This window comes from Acanthisitta chloris, unplaced genomic scaffold (genome assembly GCF_000695815.1).
Source record: "Acanthisitta chloris isolate BGI_N310 unplaced genomic scaffold, ASM69581v1 scaffold18761, whole genome shotgun sequence".
Lineage (NCBI taxonomy): Eukaryota > Metazoa > Chordata > Aves > Passeriformes > Acanthisittidae > Acanthisitta > Acanthisitta chloris.
Window position 1 is genome coordinate 24106 of NW_008655645.1, and position 20768 is coordinate 44873.

Sequence of the window (20768 nt, forward strand, 5' to 3'; positions counted from 1 at the left end):
TTAGCACTGATGAAGATTATTAACTGCTTTCATAAATACTATGCAGAATGTGTAAAGAGCCAGGAAAAATATTGGAAAGATGTGTCCACTTGGCACTGTGCGGGAAGTGGCTGTGCAGCTCAGTCTTTCTGCAAAGCGCAGAAACTGCTTCTTGTGGGGATTAACTGAGCAGTTCCGTAGTAGATACATTATTTTTAATTCTTTGTGGCTTATTCTTTAAATCACTTCGCTTAAATCCGTATGATTGTAAGTATTAGACGATACCAAAGCAAGCCAATTTTGGATAGACAAGACTTGTTTCTGGATTCCAGGATTCCAAAGTGTGTGTGTATATTTAGTTAAAAGACTAAGGATTGATCCTGACTTGCAGAAATAACTCAACACCAATTTTCTGGAGGTATTAGTTTTTGATCCAGTAAGCTATTATATGTTCTAGATGTTTCTGTCATCGCACTGGCCCTCACATGTAACAATTCTTTATGAAATTAAAAAGAAACCTGTAACCTAAAAGAAAGTCAACTTATGCCATAGGGCAAGAGTTTAAGCTGCTGAAATCAATGTAATTCTACATGAGGACTACTCTTCTCTTGGTAGAACAGGGCCTGTTTTCAATGTAGCTTGTGTTGCTTTAGAAGCATTTTAAAATAAGCTCATAAAGCCACTGCCAACCCAGAGCAGTTGGTGGTACAGATGTACCAACAGATGTAACCACTGTGATTTAACCACAGCAATGCTGGAGACCAAGTCTTGGGTGATGTGACCACACGCTTTGCACTGAGCGCCGGTGAGCACTCTTCAGATTTCTATGTTAGGTTTGGTTGTGGGGTTTTTTTGACTTCCAGACTAGAAAATCATCCTAACATGTTTCTAAATATTTTTGCACAATGAAATATATGCATTAAAGTTTGTGATGACAAAATCTGTCTGCAAGAACAGGTTAGTGAAACAACAGCACTGACAAACAGCGTGTGCAAACTGATGTCACTTTTGTCACTAAAATTTCTTATGGTACAAGAAATTATAATGATTTCTCATTTCAGTATTATGGTGTAAGATTTTCTATCACAGTACACTCAATTTCAACTTTTAATTAAAAAAAATCTGTAATAGTCAAGTAAACTTAGGTGTTCTAAAAAATACTACTTTTCGTATTTGCTTGCTATGCATTGTGAACTAAAGACAGGATAGAAAAGAAATGGAAAAAAAAAGCCTTACCCTCATGAAATGAAGAAGAGTTAGCCATGATAAAGAGATGTAAATAGGAAAAGTTGGATGCAAGATGTGTGGAAAGGAAATTAAAGGCATCACTGAAAACAGGGAAAAAGAAAAAAGAAAAAGTGAGGAGGAATGGGGAGTGTTTCCTCTTAAATAACATATTCTGAAGGGTAGTTTTCCAATGGTTTTTGTAAGAATTGTGGAAAGAAACAAAGGCATGAAAAACAGTAGTAAAAGCTGCCATTAGACCCACAATCAGCAGGGATGTTGTTGAACTGGACTTTCTCGTCAGTACAAATTGCAAAATTGTAATCAGTACTGTATTATTGTCGATAAATTTACATGTGAAGTCACAACTCTGCAGATCATGTTTGGGAAAGCAAACCATGTGCTAACATCTCCACAAAAATAACTTCTTATATATGCAACTGACAGAATGTTCTACACAGTATTGCACATCACCTCAGCCTTACTCAGGCATTGTGATTTTCCTAATTGGTAAAGTGGGGTGAGACTGTTTTAAAAGGTGTTTTAAGAGGTGGGGGTTTTTTGGTTAGACAACACTGATCCACTGGTGGCATATTACTCAGGAAATAAATTGAAAAATGCAGTCTCCAAAACACTCAATGGTTAACACACAGATCTAGAATAGAGGACCCAGCCAAAACACAAGTTTTGTATTATCCAGTTCAACTATGCATATTGCTTTTTAATTGTCGATGGCATTACTGATTTTGTTGTCACTGATCCTGTGTTTGTTTTTTGAGAGATGGCATTTGGAAGGACCCTGTATCTTCTCATCCCCTGTCATAAGGGTTTTGGTCTCACCACGATAAAGAAAAGGAATAGCTTAGAAATCCTAAAAAGATTTCACAGAACAGAAAACTGCTGTCCATCCAGCTTTGGTATCGTTTGCTTTAATAACCAAAACTGTCTTTCCAGTGCTTTTAAACATCTCTCTGCTCTGACTGAAAGAACAAGAGCTTTAGACTGGCTATAGGACTGAGAAAGCAACAGCCATTATCCAGCTTAACAACTGTAGTGCAAAAAAAGCCAGAAGAGTGCTGTGGTATTAATTTTCAGTCCATGATTCATGATCAATACTTAGCATAAGTGTGAAAGAGGGTGAGGCAACTTGCAACTGACTGCTGCTTTTCCTCTGTCCTCCCCGAGAGCTCCAAGTGCCTGGGAATGGCATTGGAGAACAACGATGAGCCCAGTAACCAGAATGGTCATCCACCCAAGATGCTACAAAGGCCATTTAATTTCCATTTTCTTCAAAGGCTACGGTTAAGTCCCACCTTGTCTGTCACATAGATACACTCTCATTTGTTGTGTAAATTTGATAACTGAAAAGACACCAAATGGTGGATTTAATCAAATCCATTTTGACTGGAAGGATGAGCCTTAGAGAAGCTGAGGCAGTCCTTCCCACAGAGTACACGACAAGGGAGCAACACCAGTAACACATATCACAGCTAAATATTATCTGGACTCACACAGCCTGACCCACCAGTGCTTTGGAATACACTTGACAACTCCATTCTCTCCTCCATCATTTTTTCTAATAACTCATTAGCCGCAGGATTTCTCCAACCCATTGATCTCTTTGGAATAAATAAAAAAAATCTAAGACACTCATCATAAATCTCTACAATCACACTGCCCCATAAATTGCCCTGAACTCCAAATCTCTCCTCACAGTAAAAGACATTAATCCACTGTGAATTGTTTTTGCTTATTAAGTTTTAATTTATTGTTCTGACCTCTCTTAAGAGGCCATTTATTTCTTTAACAATATTTTACATGAGCTGTCAAAAGCCCCTTGAAAATTTATAACCGTTCTCATCCCTGGATCCCCTTTCAATCCAAAATCATAATTTATTTCTTTTTTCTTTTAACAAGTTGTCTAACAGGCCAGAATGACATGATTTGCCCTTGTAAATGCCATTCTGGTTTGACCCTATCAAGTTGTACTTATCTAAGTATTCACACTATGTTATCCTTGGACTCAATAGGTTCTCCTTGTAAGTGGTAACAGGATGTCATCAGCTAAACTCTTTGCAACGTGTTGGGTGTGTGACTTGGTTTATGACTCCTGTTGGCTCCTATTCTGCATCAAAAAAAACCCAAAATAACAATCCCAATTCCTCTGCCACCCCCTCCCCCCACCCCTTTACTCACCTCCAAGTTCTGGATATGAACAAAAATTATGATAAATCAAATTTCCTACCTAACATTTATTTCATGTTAAGAACAAAACAAAACCAAAACTGACAAAACTGAAAAAATACAAAACACTCTAAGCTTTCATCCTGATAGTGATTCCAAGGAAACTAGAACAAGGACTAAAAAAGTTAACTTCCATCACACTACTACATGCTATTTGCAGACATAGCTTTCTCTTTCAAGTAAGCAGAGGCTTACATGCTTTGAAGCAAATTTGTAAACATGGGTAAGAAACACTAAATGGTAGATTTTGTCTGCATTCCCATACCATTCCTTTATATTCATCTCAGTTGTGCAATTTATCGCAAGTTTTTAGCTTTCAATGTTGATGTCAAATGAAAACCTGGGAAAAAAATACTACCTGCTTCTCCAGAAGAATGTTACTACAGTAAACCATAGCAACAGCAGAAGGTTTACAATAAACAGACATAGTTATGCTGGAAAGCTCATAGACCTATGTGAAATCAATTTAGGATTTTATTGCTACATTGCAATTAAAATTCCTCTGTAACTTAAAGCTCTGCTTTCAAATCCGAAGAAAAGGCAGGTTTGGCTGTTGAAAGTGTATTATTGTACAGAAATGTTTTACAAATAAAGCAGTCTGGGTAGAAACCACCACACCAAAATAACATTTCGTGCCACGGGTGAAAGGTAGCAGTGCTTACACACGCAGGGTACTCTGGTTGTGGCTCTTACAAAAACAGGTCTCTGGGGGCACAGCTGTGACCGCGGAGGAGAGCGACGGCAGCAGCTGCCCCTGGTGTATTTCTAAGTAGAGGCAGAAATGGCTGTGACAGCTCCTGCCTACAGCCCTGGGACAGGAGTTGGAGTGCCTCGTTTTCCAAGAGCCACTTACTGCAGCACCCACCGCAGTAAACATCACTCCTGCACTGCCAACTTGGGAAGGAAGGAGGGTGAGAGAAGACTGAAAAACAACCCGTTACTCCTTTCCAGGTGATTTCCCCACTGAACAGTTCGTGTGTCAGGAACACAAATAGTTATTTTCGAGAGAAATTTAGACTGTTTTTAATTGGTGTATGCAGTAAGTTAGTCAAACGGACCTGAATTGGGTTTCTATTCCTTTGTATTGGAAAGTGTAAAGATTACTAACTGCACCAAACCCACAGTCTTTTACAGCATTAAAAATACAGCAGCACTAATATTACATCAGTTAAACAAGTATGCCTTATTCTTGTTGGCCTTATCACTTGTTTCAGACTTCTAAACAAGAATAACAAGAGCTCTCCTATTCAAAATAGCTATTCCGTATTTGCTTTTAATTATTTTATTTTTTTAAAAGAGATATCCCCAATATTTTAAGTAAAGCAGAGATGATCCTTAATACTGCAGTTAAAATTTGATATAAATGCACTCACATTCACTGCCAAAACTTCAGCCTGCCTTTTGGATCATAACTAAGGCACTAAAAAGCAGAAACATGCACCATAAATTTCTCAGGCAAACTATAAAAAGCACTATAACTTACCGATGTCATTGCTTCTTTCAGAGGAGTCTTTCTCTAGAGCGCCGGATACTGTACTGCCCACTAATTCCACTTTTGGACTATCACCCCTGCATGTGGATCAAGAAGAGATGTTTTATTGACAGTTTTTGTGTGGGTTACAGTAAATTGATAGCTAACTTGCAACTAATAATGAGAGAGCAAAATATTCTTCCTTTGTAGCACCCGAGTGGTAGCAATATGTCAGGGAGAGCAATCTCTAGTAAGTAGACATGCTGTATGGATTAACCTTATCCCATTTCTCCTCAACACCTGTCAAAAAAGCCTATTTTAGGCACTGTAGCCTCCTGCATAATTCTTCAAATGTTCACAGTATCTCAACATGAAGGAAACCTAAGGACGAGGGGATATTCTTCAATATCCTACTTGTAATTTTTTCTAATTAATTGGCTTGCATAAACTCTAGCAATGGACTATCTGGAATACTGCAGAAAGGGAGAGAACCTCAAGCTAGCATTGTGTGTTAGGACAGTTCTGAGTATTTGCTCATAAGTGCAGCTCCTCCACCATTTTTTTGCATGCTGCTTATGATATTAGACTATGAATATTGTTTTCACAGGTCCAAAGAACCAAGAACACCTAATTTTTCTGAAATGGCTTTGCAATAGGCAAGTGTCAGGAGCTGTGATATTTTATACATAGGAACTATTTTAAAATCAAACAGAGGATCAAACATAAGCAACATAATTATTCTTTCCTTGTAGAACTTTCTATCCCACAACGACATAAGTTTACTAAAATAACCTGTATCTATTGAAACAATTCATTTAAAAAAGGCCAGTGGAAGGTTAGTAACTGCATTGCACAGGTCATACAAACAAATCTCTGTGATATGTACTGTGGTAACAACTGTTCAATTAATGCAATAGATTGTATTTGTCATCATTAACAGGTCACCTAGCAAATAGAATAGTTTTCCACAGTGACTATTTCCAGTGTAGCAGTGTAAAAATTATGATGTATGTAAGGTACCCAGGGATAAAAATATAGATCTGTCCCTGAAGCAACCCAGACAGCAATAATTAGCCATTGACAGTAAAATACATAGTGAACTCCCAAATCTCGTTGATTTTTTTTGTTTGCCTCTGCTTTTGATGCCGTAAGTTGATGACAGATGGCTTGAACCTCAACTCGTGGCAGCAGCTTATGAGCAAAACACAAAGTGACTAGAAACCATATTTCAGACTTCAGGAAGGCTGTGATAAAGACCCTGAAAAATTTTATTCAAATCCAGAGGAAGTCACAGTTTAAGTGAACATGTATCCCATTAAACACTGTGGTAGGATGACAAGTATTTTATGAACAAAAAGGTAAAAAAACCAGATTATGACCTGAAAAGCAAACTAGTCCTACACACCTATCAGTATGGCAGGCAGTCTGCACTAGGAAGGAAACAGAAGAAATTTAACATATGCATAGAGAAATGTATTAATTGGCAAGATGAGAAATAAAGGTATTCTCCAAGTGATCTACCTAAACTATTAGTTTTCTCATCTTCAGGTCTTTAACTTTTTTTTAAATTGCTTTTCTATTTGTGAACCTAAAAGAAGCAACATAGTTTCTTGGCTGACAGGGCAACGAGCATCTGACTGTGTACTCTGTTCTGCACACATACATTTCTGAGCAAACTGAGAGCACCATGTGAGTTGGAAGCACTCTAGGAAATATATGAGCATGGTTTTGGAGGAGATTCTTAGAATGGTATGATTTAGGGCTGAAAGTCACAACACTTACCATTTGACTACAAAAGACACAGAGATATATGACAACAGCCCCACAAAAAACCCCAACCCTGTTGTCAGAAGAATCAACAGGCTTATTATGCCCATCTACATTGATACTGTTGTGAAAGGACCGGAGCCATCACTTCTCGGTCACAGGACATCCCTCCCTCTGCTCGTGCCCATGCAGATAGGCTGTCAGCTTGAGCAGACAGATGATCAGCCTGAAAGAAACCCCACACTAATAGAAATCCCACTGCAAACTGATTAATTGCCATCTGGAGCAACTTCCTGACCCATATGGCTGAATGGCAGCACAAATGCTGCTGCTAACATAAGGGAGGCTATGGGAATGGACTGCCAGGAGAGGGAACCTGCCCCTGTGAGCAGCAGCATGAGCACGGATTGTTTTAGACTGATTGTAAGGATGCACTTTCTGTGCTCTGATAAAGAGCATCATGTAACTATAGAGTAACAACCAACATTAGAGCATAAATACTTGACAGCACTGTTCTGCAGTGGCACCAGCTTAAAGAGCATTCTATGAGGACACATGTATTTTGCTAAAAATTGATCTAAAATGATCAAAGGAAACAGACTGAAACCAAACTGGCAGTATGTGAAGGGTGCATTGTCTGACACTATTCCGCAGTACAATACAAGCTTTTGCACTGACACAGTGCCTGGACTAAGCTGCAATAATTCAAGGGAAACCAAGAAAGTCAACATCAGTGCAACATACTGATGCAGATTTCCCACATATTCTGCAGTGTTACAGTAACAGAGTGTTCATCAGTAGAGATGAAATAGTAATAAACACTCTAAGACTGCTATTCTTGAGAAGATAGTTATGATCCAGCCAGATGACTGGAAGGATTTTCTTTTTTTCTTGTTCTTCTTTAAATACAATTTACCATGAAATGAATTGTGACATAAAGTGTAAAACACATTTAAATTCTTTAAATTTTTTTTCCCCCCACTAATCCCAAAAGCACTGGACAGAGGCAAAGCAATACCTTGTATGAGTCACAGGCACAACTGGTCTTTCTGGTCGTCTTGGGGGCAAGGTACCAGGTCTATTCACAGAGTTGGCTTTGGGTGGCCGAGGCTTCTTCGGAGGTATAGCAGGAACTGAAGGCTTCTGCAAGTCTAACTGTTTTTGCTCTCTCTCTGATCTTTCTTTAAATCAATCATTTCCAGAAAAAAGAAAATAGATATTATTAAGTGGGATTCATTTGCACTAACAAGTCTATAAATAAACAAGAAATCTGTAGTTATCTGTAGATACACTGTATACGAAGAAAAAGCTCATTTCCTTTCCACTCCTGTTTTAGTAACTTACTGGTTTCTGACTGTAAAATATAAGAATGGCAAAAAAAATCATACCATATGGAATGATTTCCCATGAGCACACCTTGTATCAAATTCTAATATGAAACAATATTAAGTTAGAAGGTCACAAAAATAATTATGCTGGATATTCTTAACATTTCTTGAACAGAGAAATACCATTTCTGGGGTGAGAGGACAGAAAAAATGTGTTTCAAGTGAAGGACAGTTAAGTGAAAAAAAATATAGCCATGCTTATCAGGATGCAGACTCCTTGGAAAAATCAGACCTTTTATTTAGGTTTGCAACCACAGACTTATATGCTGAATTTTTCAGCTTGCCAATGAAAAACTGGATCATTTGCAAAACTCATTATGGGAGTGCCACAATACTAATATCCAATGCCAAACACACAATGCCTGTGAATATGTAAAGTACAATACACATTAATAACTCTTGTAAATAATACGCATGTAAACATGTTTGCCACACTAGAGGAAACCTGATTTTTCTTAAAGAAAGGATGAAACTCTAAAAGGGCACAACGTTCTGCTCTTTGTATCCTGCTATGTCAACACCCCACTTCCTTTGACAAGGCTGTCTATGATATGCCATGAGTGTCACACCTCTGTATACATGTAAGAGGCATTGGGAATGTTACTGGGTTGTATTGCTAAATGGGTTCTAGGTTTCAGTCTGAAAGGATCATGGAATAAATAACCAGAAACACAATCCCCATTAGATTTGGAATAGTCAACTTAGTGACTATTGTTCACAGGCATATACCCTTTGCCAGCATACTTTCAGCTGATGCAATTGTTGGGTCCTCTGGAACACTGAAGCTTTTCCATCATACTGTGTAATTTTTATGCAATTAATCCTATGAAAATTTATACTGCATCAGTGTCCAAGAATCTAAACTATGTATGAGGAACAGGCTAGGTACTGTGCCAACACAGCGCAAAGAACTTTCCTGTGCCACCCCTGCTGCCACACCACGCTGAGCAATTCCTGCCACTCCTCAGTACTCCTGAAATGTAGGCATGACTCCTACAGCCTCTTTTCAACATTTAGAAAAGTTACAGATATTTATAGCCTGGGACAGTAACATATTTAAACTTCCTCCGCTGTTTTGGCAGTTAGCTTTGTAAATCCAAAAACGGAAAGCAAAGGGGTTTATCACTAAGATAACCATGAGAAGTAGCACACATAACATAAATGTATGTAGGGGAAACTGCTAAAACACCTGTCAGATCACTCAGACATATATCCAGAAACAGATCTTGGTGCAGAGTCTGAAGGTTCTGGACTAATTGCATATTACACATGTATAAAAGATAGCAAGCTTGAATAATGAGAAGATAACCCCTAAACACACCTGTCCATACAATTTAATAGTCCACTTAAACATATGAAACGTGACACCACCTTCAATTAGAGAATTTTCCTTAAACTATTCAGAATGCACAATGAATACAATGAAACCATTAAAGGTTTAATTTGCTTGTCCCTGCTCTGTGTGGTATCGTGTCCCATTTCTTGCAATGTTCAAGCATGGCTTTGAACTCAGAATTTTTTCGTTTCTTCACAGCCTTGCCTAAGACTTTTGTGACTATGAGAATAGGGTGATTCATAAGTATTAATGACTATATCTTCACAAAACCCCTCTGTGATGCAGGAAAACCACCAACCCTGCTTTTAACTTGAGAACGAAGGCACATGGATGTTAAGAAAAAAGTACGCACTAATCTGGGGTATCTTCCTCGATCAAGGACCAGGGTTTTACAGAGCAGTGAGCTTTATACAGCATTTTACGTATTGAGAGCAAATCTCCCCTTGACTTCAGTTGTGGCTGCATGTACTTAACAGCTCTGTATTGGTACAATTGAATACCCCGAATTTAGTCCATAAGCAACAATGAGATCCTTTCCAAAATGCCTATCATGACAGATCTATCAGGGTGGGAAACAAACATCCAAACAATACACTAAATGGAAACAGAGGCTGAGAAATAAGGATGTGCACGGGTTCTATTTCCCTCATCTCCCTGCAGAGAACAAGGAGGAGAACACATTTCATACCTTTTTCTTCTGTTCGATTAGGAAGACATTCTGGCCTTTCAGGTGGTATCTTTTTGATTTCATGCTTTCGATCTGTGGTCCCTGTCAAAGAAAGAAAAATCTGGAATTCTGAAGAAGCCAACAAACCAGCATATAGAGCAGCATAGGATTCAATTCAGCAATTTCTTAGGCTTTTTATATGCTCCAATTTGAAAATGTCTTGCTAAAACTGAACATAAATCTATTTCAAGTATTTGCTTACACCATAATGACAAAAAAAGCAATTGGATGTTTATGTCATTATAATCAAATTCAGTTTCCAAAGTGTGCACCCCAAAGGAATAGACACTTTCAGACCATTCTATGGAAAAAACATCATTCAATAACTACAGATTCTTAGATGTGGACAGATTCCTTACCATTATAGACAAAATTAACTGAAGAGCAACTCAACAGTGCACAGAATCATTACAAATAAATCAATTAATTGGGCAATGCCAAGAGAATACTTGATAGAGCTGAATACACAAAGCTTATTTTACATTAAGTTAATGCATCCCTCCCTCTTTTTCACCACTAGTGCTAGTTGTTCCCTTCCACATACTAGAAGGATGAGAACAGCAGTGCTGGCAGTATTCTGCATGACTATTCTAACTGACAGCTTTTGGCCTGGGGGTGTAAGCCCCTGCCTTCTTCTGCTTCTCTACTAGAGGCTCTGACATACTGAATTCTGTTGCTCTAAGGAATATGGGAACTTGTGGCACCAACAATGGGAAGATTTTGCAAAAATTTCCTGGCACATGCAAGATGTAATCTTCTAATCCCTATATTATAAGAAATCCTTTACTGGATATTGGCTTTGCTGCACTGGCTAACTACGAGCTGCTAATGCCATTTCAGCTTAGTAGTGTTGAAAACTGCTTTAGGTAACACTATTAGTATTTCAACAAAAATTACAGCAGATGAAATCCAAGAAAAGCAGAGGAGGCAGAGCAGGGAACACGAGGCAATTTTTTGCTTCAATCTATTCTATTATATGCAGTTCTCAAGTACATTTACATTTTCTGAATGTGCTGTCACAACTCCCTTCTGCAGCTGGTTCCTAGAAATGAGTACTCATCAGTGGTGATCACCAGCCATTGTTTCTTCATGTAAGTGTACTGTTGGACAGGCAATACTAGTACCATTTATCATGTTAATAAATAATACTAAATTGCCCTTTTATGGTTGTATTTGATGATCTTGAGGGCCTTTTCCAACCTAAATGATCCTATGAAAAATACTTCACTCCTGAGAGAAGCTGTTGCTGCAAACCAATTAAAGCCTTTCTAAACACAAGCTATGCAAAGAACAAGTCAACATACTGATAATCTTGCACACAGTAGCGTGTTAAAAAAACCAAAACACACACAAGTCTATATACCTAACTACAGTAAGATTAACAGTCATCATTAACTCACAGAGGGACATTCTCAGGCCATGCCTAAAACAATGAGCCTACAAACACTGAGGTGCATTCAGGCTCACTTGTACTCCCTACTTGGGTTGTGACCCCCAAATTGATCAGCACCCAGGCAGGCACCATGATCCTGCCTTAGCTCCCGGGCAAAGGTCACCTGCAAGGAAGGTCTGGGGAACACCATATCAGCTCTGAGATGGACAAAAAAGAGTATTCCCACTCTTTGGTCTAGACACAGTTGTATTGCTTATCCCAGCTACCCAATGAAATGCCTACTGCTTCTCAACAACTATATATGAGGGATTTGTGCTCCTAAATTTGGCAGTCCAGTTTTCACCTTGTTCTGTAAAGCAGTGCAGCACAGACAGCCCTGGGAGTCTGTTGCTGTGCAGAATTTGGAAATAGAGCCAAATTTCTCTCTCTACTTTAATACAAACCAGACACCTCCTTTAGACATATGCCACTTGTACTACAAAGACCAGTTCTAATCTCTGCTCTGAGTTTATACTCTGCATCAGAAGATACTGATATTTAGTTATTTATGTTGCAACTGACAGTTCTCAATTTATTAATCATACTATGGCTGGTTAAATATGCAGAAAAATTAGTGGAAGCTGTTACCTACTATCAACAGTAAGGCCTGACATGGAGATGTGGCATAATACAGTATAACCTTGGTAAAGTGATAATTGGGCAAAGTAGAGATGTCAGGATGGCAATAAACATAAGACAATTTTCACCTCTAAATACCTATCAGAAGAAACTCTTGTACATGATTAGCCAGGACTTGTCAAAGACTGAGTAAGAAAACAAAGGACAGCAATAGTCCTGGCTTTGACATAGACTTTGATGGCCTAATCAAATTGTCTGCATCCTTTAAGCAATCACTTTTCCTTCTGAAAATGGGCACATTACCCTCTATGGTGACACAGTTAATGTGTTGTGTGCAAACAACTACAGACATATTAGAAGTGCTAGTCGCTAATTATAGAAGTATAAATTGAAAGAAATGTAGTGTTTTATAGAGCTTATCCAAAATGTCAGTTGGCACTTAGACATCAATAGCCACCACTAGATGGCAAAGTCATACTGCTCTCTCTGGACACTATTACTGATCACAAATTTTTGGTTTTATAAGTCTTAAGACAGAGTGAAGAACGACCTGTGGGTGTCAATAAGCAACGCAAATATTTATGGTCATGATTCTGTAGTCACAGAACTGCATGACAAAGTGAAACCAGTAAAATTAGAGCATATTGATTCACAGTAAATTGTACACTGGCGTACCTTGTTCTTGTATTAAGCTCAAAACTGTAGGAGAGGGAAATTTACTTTTTAAAGCACCAAAAGCTGGAACAGACCACAGTGACAAGAAAAATATCTGGCTAGATTGGACATATTTGTTTCAGTTTTTAATGTGTGCCAGCAGTGCAGGACACAGTAGTGCTGCTGCAGAATTTTTACAAACTGACTGGGCTTAAGGGATTAAAGAATTCCAGCCATAGTTATGCTTCCACTACAACTGCAATACAAATGAAAACTCTGAAAGCACCCTGTGCCTTGTGATTTGTAATTTTATATGAATGGAACTGGAATTTGGTTTCCAAGGTCAGAACTGTCAAGTGCATAGATACTTCAACTGTTTCTAAGTTTCACAGTAAAAATAAATCATGATGGCATTTTTGAAAATTAGTATTGAGAGGTCATTTTAAAATTACAATTAAAACTGAGTTCAGATTGCAGCTGAGACCACTTTATGACAGTATTTCATAGATAGGCATTTTAAAATGGTGTAGATGGTTGACTGCAATACCTGTAAAAATCACACCACAGTGATCATAACCCTGAAAGATTCTGATTCATTAGCTGTTGTCTGGACACCTGCTTATCAATTTTGATACAGATGAATTCTATATAAATTTGAATACACTTCATTTAGATTGAGATGTGCTCACTGACATGTGCTGTACAAAATCAGCTGCACCTTACCTGATCCTTGTTTGATGATAGGAGCTGATGGAGGTGGTGGTTTCTTCGGTCTCTGAAATTTAATAACAGATGAAAACAGATTGCTTCAAAATGCCTGTAAATCTCATTCATGCACACATGTAACCATCCATTGCTTAACATTAATGATTACCAGTCATGAGACTACAGATCTGTCACATATTTTCCCTTAAATAACTTTATTAAATGAATTTGAAGAGAGACAATAGCATTGACAAACAAAATGCAATTTTTATACTTTTGCAATTTAAAAGTCCTGCTGAGGGGTAAAATTTAATGTACCTTAATATTAGAGAAATACATGAACTTTGGTTTACTAAGAAAGATGTGGGCAGGAACTCAGGAGATCAGAAAGTTCTTCTCTAGCCTCAGTGCCATGGGTCATTGTCCATGAACACTGAGTCCCTTACACAGAGACACTTTTGCAAGAATTTGGGCAACATGGTTCAAGGTTTAAATGCAGAAAAGTGAAGAAAAATTTGGAAAGGAAAAAAAGACAGGGACAATGAATGTCTTGTGACAGTAATTAGCAGTTTTGTTGATAATGGCTGCAGAGTGAAATAGTTGGTGCTGAGGATCCACCATTACATACAATATACATTTGGGGTTTTATTCTGGAGACTGATCCCATTGACTGTCCATGCATCAGCAGTAGGAATATGAGATGCACTTCTTTAACACATCTTTTGGCTTTTAGTTCTCATCTGTAAGGAGTCTAGGTCATGTCCCCTGAGACCTGTCTTCCAGGCAAACCAAAGCATAACAACCGCAGATGGACAAGTGACAGATTCACTACAAATCCCACTCCTGATTAAATCCAGACCATTTTATGTAGATAGACAAAAAGAAGAAAGGGTCCTCTGGTTCATTAGACAAAGTGGCATTAACTGGAAGCTGAAGAGGGAAATAGATTGTTTCAAAAAGGCAGACAAAGGTCAGAAAGGATGTGGTGTGACAGAGCCTTAAGACTACTTAGGGAAACATAGAGAAATATGAAGGAATGACAAAAGTCTGTGGTTGGATGAGATAATTTCTAGTCTGTCTCCATCACCTTCTCAATTAAGACAGGAGAAAGGAAACCAGGACTGTCTGGACAAGAAGGGAAAAGAACTACAGAGCAGGGAAAAAGCAAAACAGCAGAGGAAAACAAGTTGGATAAAGAAATTTGGTGCACAGATAAAAAGCAAATCCAAATGGTGACTTTGACTCAGGTAGTGAGCTCAGAGAAAATACTGTAATGGGCATCACCTGAGAGGTGGAGATTGGGACTAGGCTGCAAATAGATAAGGCCTGGGACAAATAGCCATGTGTGGAAAAGAATCAGGGTTGGAAAATTGGGGACTGAACAAGGAGACGGGAAAGGACCTCAAGCTTTTGTTCAACTAGTTCAACTTAGAAGAACTAGTGCAACAAATACTTTCAGACCATGGGATGGAATCCAAGGTTTCTGAATCACATCAGAAAATACTTGACAAAATCACTGGAAAAGTATTTATCTCCTTCCCTTTTAGCACGGATTCAAAGAAAGACAGATGGTCTATAGTCCTACCAGTTACTTACTCACGTGGCCAGGTCTGTGGCACTTTAAAAATTAGTAGCATTTAATTCTCCACATTTAGAGCAAACCTAGCTGCAACTTCTAAGGGTCTGAATATCCAATTTGTTCCACAAGTTATATTCATTGTACTCTAAAAACCACTTAAAGATATATTATTCATAAGTTCAAAAAGACTGAATAATTTCACCACAAAAAATTAATATGAGTAAAGATTTTTTTTGTTCTATGATAGGGCCACTATGTCTTAAGGTTTATGATTTCTGTCTCTTCTGGAAATCACCTTCTTTTGTCATTAGGCCTAAAGCCAGGATATCCAGTCTGCTATGGAACTGCATTTTCATCTCCAGTAGTTTTTGCCGCTCTTCTACCTTCATTTTCAATAATTATCACGTTAGCCTGTGTGCGTTGTTTAATAGCTACTTTATTAAGCTTTTCAAGCCATTTAATTCTTGCCTTCGGCATCCAATTTTATTGCCAAAGACTGAACTCAAGTGTCAGTAAGCCTTGGTTTTATCAGAGAAAGCTTACACTGTCACTGTGAAATACTCATCAAAAGCCTGATTGCAAGCTTGTAATATCCCACTGAGGACTGAAAAGGTTCCTAAAAATGGAATGGACTTCTTGGGGGAAGTAATCCATTACTACTTTATTCCAGGAAGCTGCAAGATTTCTAAATATTGTCTGGCAAGTAACACCACCATCTTTTTCAAATAAATAGAAGCTGAAAAAGCTTCTGCACATATTTTATACCTTTCTTTTTAATAATTCTGAGAGGTGATGAAACATACTCCTCAGATACCAAAAGCTCACTGTTTTTCAAATCTCTCAGTCAAGATTTCACCCTTTTTGTTCTGGAAGACTGCTCGACTGCTATCCATCAGCATGCAGGTGGTACGCTAACCTTTCATATTTCACCACAAAAACTGTGGAGAAGAGTTAAGAATTCTGGATATCATTGCATCACATGACTCAGTCCTGGGACCTCCAGTTCCTCTCTCTCTCTCAAAATTAGGTCACAGGACAGAGGACTTTCAGGGCAGCATGGTGGAGGTGGAGTGACTTGGATGGGCCAAACAAACCCTCCAAAGAAACTCCATTACATGACTTTGAGTGTCATGCAGTCTCTTCATGGATGCTTTTTAAGCCAGAAATTTGTCTCTTTTATTTTACTAGGTTAGAAGTACAACCTTGTCAAGATCACGTATCTGAAAGAGGATTTCCTTCAACCCTACTTTCATTCTGTATTCTCCAGAGAAAAGGAAAGAAATCATTGCTTACCTCTTTTTCAAAATCAGAAGGAAGAAGCTTGACAAAATTATCTGGAAACACACCTCGTCTGCCATTGAGTTCTCCTTCCCACCAACCCACGTCAATGCAATCCTACAAAATAGCAATATGAAATGAAAACCACAATGTGCTTGTGCACTGAACAATTTGTGAGCTGAAGTACTCTTTTGCATAATGTCCTGCCTTTTTGCTAGAAGATGACAATTTGCTGGAGTGCCAGGTTAACAGGGTAATCTGCCAGATAAAAACGCCAGTAATCACCCTGCATTTCATTACCACATGGAGCAGTGAGGAAAGAACAATAAACATGCTATAAGAGCTCAAGAGCTTGTCTGTGTCTAAAGCAAAACGCTAGCTCACCATTTGATCTATTAAACAAGTCAGCATTTTGAGCACGTATGACACTATGTCTCTCTGACTTCATTTTGCAGAAAGACAATAACTTAATTAAACATAAAAACCCCAGGAGAATAAAAAGCTCCTTCATTTCCCATACTTTCAAGAAAAGCTTGACACATTAGAATTATTAAATTCCATTACAGTCCAATTAAGATGGCATTATACACCTGATCAATATAATGCATCACCTTTCTCTGCAGCATTTCTGAGCAGTACAATGCAGAGTGTGGAGCAAAACAATGTACAGATAAATAAATAATAACTGAAGTACTATACCAGTGAGTCTAAATGATGAAAAAATAGTAGAGCTATTTTGGCTATGGATAATAATAGCAACAGAAGCCACGGGAATTCTAGAGAAGGTTAAAATTGTTCCTTAAGTTCCTTAAGGATGCTCCATGTTCCCTTTTATTTTTCTGTTTGATAAAGAGAACACTTCCTGTTGAGATTTTCCACATTCTTCTTTTCTGAAAGCCGAAGCTGAACCAATTCAGCTGTTTTCCAAGATACAATTATGGGAAAGTCACCATTGTCTGCTCAGTCTTAAAACCATTTCAGCCAATTTTTGCCCTTGGCTCGGCATGAGGCTGGCTAACCTTTCATGATTTCCATGAAATCATTTATTTCAGCTGCAAAATGGATGATAACATAAAGCAAGTTAACTTAACGAGGTATACTTAACACCAAGTATTAAAAATATTGTTCACCATGACTGTGCTTGTTAGTATTTTTCTGGAAGTTAAAATACACAAACAAGGATGGATGACAATCGAGAGAAAACAAACTAGCATTAAAGAAGATGATCGCTTTTGTTTTTGGGGTGTTTTTTAGTTATTTTTCTGTTTTAGACTTTTTATTTAGCTTATTTAGTGCACCTGATCTCCTGAGATAGAGTAGATGCTAGCAAAATACACCAGCTAAATAGCCTGGTTTCTCACATCATGTCTGTCCTGTTGTGCTTTTTTTTCTAACTCCCTCATATCTCAATATTTTTCTCTGATGTAATGCAGGCACTGAACAATCCTTTCATTGTTCTTTTGATAATTTTCTCTCATGCTTAATCTGTGCTTTTCTCCTGTATTCTCTTCTCTTTAGCAGGGTGGCTTTCACCAGGGACACATATTTTCTAGGCTTTCGCAGGAGATATTTAGGAGGTATTTATGGGCTCTGTTAGACCTTCGTTAGTGAGCAGGGCTGATGCCTGACTAGCTGGTGTTTTCAAAACACTCTCTGAGTGCATACAGGGCTGGCAAGGGCTCTGTGAAGGGCCAAGATAATCAGCTAGTCATGCATGGCACGGGCAGGCACTGTGCAGGGTGTTGCTCTCCCTGCAGAGCCAGCACCCCTCGCTCCCCATGTGAAGTCTCTCTCCCACTTGGCTCTGTCTACTTGCGCAGCCTAGTAATGAGTGCACTCAACTGTTCTATCACATGGTGTGTTTTATAATGCACTCCACCCCCTACGCCGCTAATCTGAAATTGCCAAAACATTTATGATCCAATTTAGGTTTTGAAAAATATTAAGAATAATTCAAGCATCCAGACATGAAAAGCTTGTGCTTCAACTGATAGCACAGCTTAGTGCTAGCTAATAATCCTGACTGAACAACACACGACATCACATATATTCTTTTCAGGTCGAATTTTTTATGCTCTTAGGAAACACAAATCTTACTCCTACTTCTTAATTTTATTAACACATATGAATATTTTCTTCAATGACTTTTTTAAAGCTCATTTGTTTTCATGAAGCTGCTGTTTGTGCTACACATTCATTAACCCCAAACAGCTGCAGGTTTGCTTTTTTCCCCCCCACTCCAGCTTGTCTCTCAGGCTTATGCAGCCAATCACCACATTGGATTGTCATACAGTAAGGAAATCTCTTTAAGACAGTTTCTCTTTAATTTTCTCATTTACTTTCTTTGCAAGAGGAAGCTGATGTGTCACGGAGAAAAAAAATAGAAAGAGATCGCAGAAATTAAAAGCTACAGACGAGATCTGGTGTAGAATCTCAGCAGTGGTGACTCCTGCCATACACAACTGCAGGCTCACTGTGCCTCAGCAACCACTGGAAGTCTGTCTAAGATGTTGGTAGCAGGCAAGTCTTTACCATGAGACAGAGCACCATACAAGCATACCTGAGACAGAGCTGCACAACCTGCCTCAAGTACTAACAAACCGCAGAACTATGAAGCACAATCAAGACAACAGGATGAAAACAACGTGGCTGCTTATGACACTGAGGAAAAGCTACTCCTGTAACTTCCTCATCCTCACCAGCAATGTAATGGTCTTTTTTAACCTATCTGCATGTGTTCAAGTTCAACAAACCAAGTGGATCTCTGCTTTATCTCCATATTCTGTCAGACTCATAACAATGTAAACCGACAAAAGACAGACAATGAAATATCCCAAATGTCCTATGCAAAAAAAAGTATTCCAATTCCTAAAAATGCATTTTACTTTCCTTTCAGAAAAAAAACCCAACAACAAACCACAAAATATTTACAAAACTGAAGACTAAATTATATGTAACATATAGAGGCTTCCATTGCACTCACATTGTGCTACCTAAGACATCTCCGAGCGATCAACTTTTGTTACTCACTAAGATCAGTTCCTGGAATTCAGACTTTATAGTGCAGTGCAAAATTTCTTACATTCTTTTGAAGAAAATGGCTATGATTTAAAGCATCTGGTCAGTAATCAAGTACTGCTTGGCAGAAACATGATTTTAAACTCTGGCAATAATGCAAAATGAGTCACTCAATAACTACCTAATCCAAGACCATTTAGATAAGAGACAGTAAACTTGTCATCTCAGGCAGTCCTGGAGAACACCCATTTTCCCTCTACATATGCTTTCTTGAAAATATGCATAAATTATGAAATACTGAAAGAAAAGTATGAAAGGAAACCTCCAGTCAGGCTCTGTTCGGCTCCTAAACCAGGAATTTCTCCTGCTCAGGTCCTCAACCTGTCCCAAGAGCACAAAGTCCTTCATGGATCCTTCCCAGTTCCTGTCTGTTCTTATGCCCAAGCCATAGGGAACCTTACATCTGATAATGCCAGTTGCATCTTCTAAATCTTAAGGAGTCAAACAGGTAAATTTTTATTTATCCCTAAGCTCCAAGGCTCTACTACGAATTTACCGTGTCAACATTGTACAGAAGGGAACAGGAGAGACTGTCAGAGATTAGACATTTCAGCTGTAGTTACAATACTCTTTCCAGGCAGTGTTTTTGACTGGAAGGCACAAGAAGACACCTCTCCAGAAGACACAGTCTTTTCAAAAATTGGCTGAAGTTATTGAACCCTGCTAAAAAGAAACTGGCTGAGAGTAATGAATGACCTGCAATACCCAGGACATTAGAGCAGAGGATCTAGCAGAGCAGATGTATTTTGTCTGTTAAATCTTTTTCAGGCTACATCTAACCTTTTGACTTCGTATTCTGTGACTAAATAGTTTAATCAGTAATGAAGCTAAAAAGCTTTGATGAAATATTTGTACAAACAGAAAAAAACTAAGTTGCTTATTGAACAAAACAATCTCTTCTGGGGATTCACTTCATTTGCAATGTTCAGTCAGCAGAATATCATGGAGAAATAAATATGTTCCACATCATAAAACTCTAACACTCCAATACTCAAATTAAAACCAAATTAGCCAACTCAAACATGAAAGGTAGTGCTAGTAGCAGACATAATTTATGCCTCTGATGAGCCAAGATAAAATATTTACGTAATTACATTTTCTTTATTTAGAAAGATTATAAAAACATAGAAGAAAACATTGGAAGGATTATTTAATGCTATTACTAGTTAGATCACAGACATCTTAGGACCAGGGTCCTAATTACAATTACTAATTACTTGGCACATTAGGTACAGTTTTACTTTCCCTTGGAATAGCTCTCCCTACCCTGAAAAGGCTGGACTTGAGATAATACCATCAAACCAGCAGGTGAACCCAAACATGCAGA

General features: G+C 38.2%; 1 protein-coding gene across 1 annotated transcript in view; it reads right to left on the reverse strand.

The window, feature by feature from the left end:
- SH3KBP1 (SH3-domain kinase binding protein 1) overlaps positions 1-20768 on the reverse strand; it is a gene marked incomplete at its 5' end in the record, with an annotated part of 66408 nt that overhangs the window by 12465 nt on the left and 33175 nt on the right. The window contains 5 exons of the mRNA XM_009084008.1: positions 4931-5016; positions 7704-7866; positions 10098-10178; positions 13525-13576; positions 16379-16480. Coding sequence (XP_009082256.1) covers positions 4931-5016; positions 7704-7866; positions 10098-10178; positions 13525-13576; positions 16379-16480 — 484 coding nt within the window. The remainder of the gene's footprint in view (positions 1-4930; positions 5017-7703; positions 7867-10097; positions 10179-13524; positions 13577-16378; positions 16481-20768) is intronic.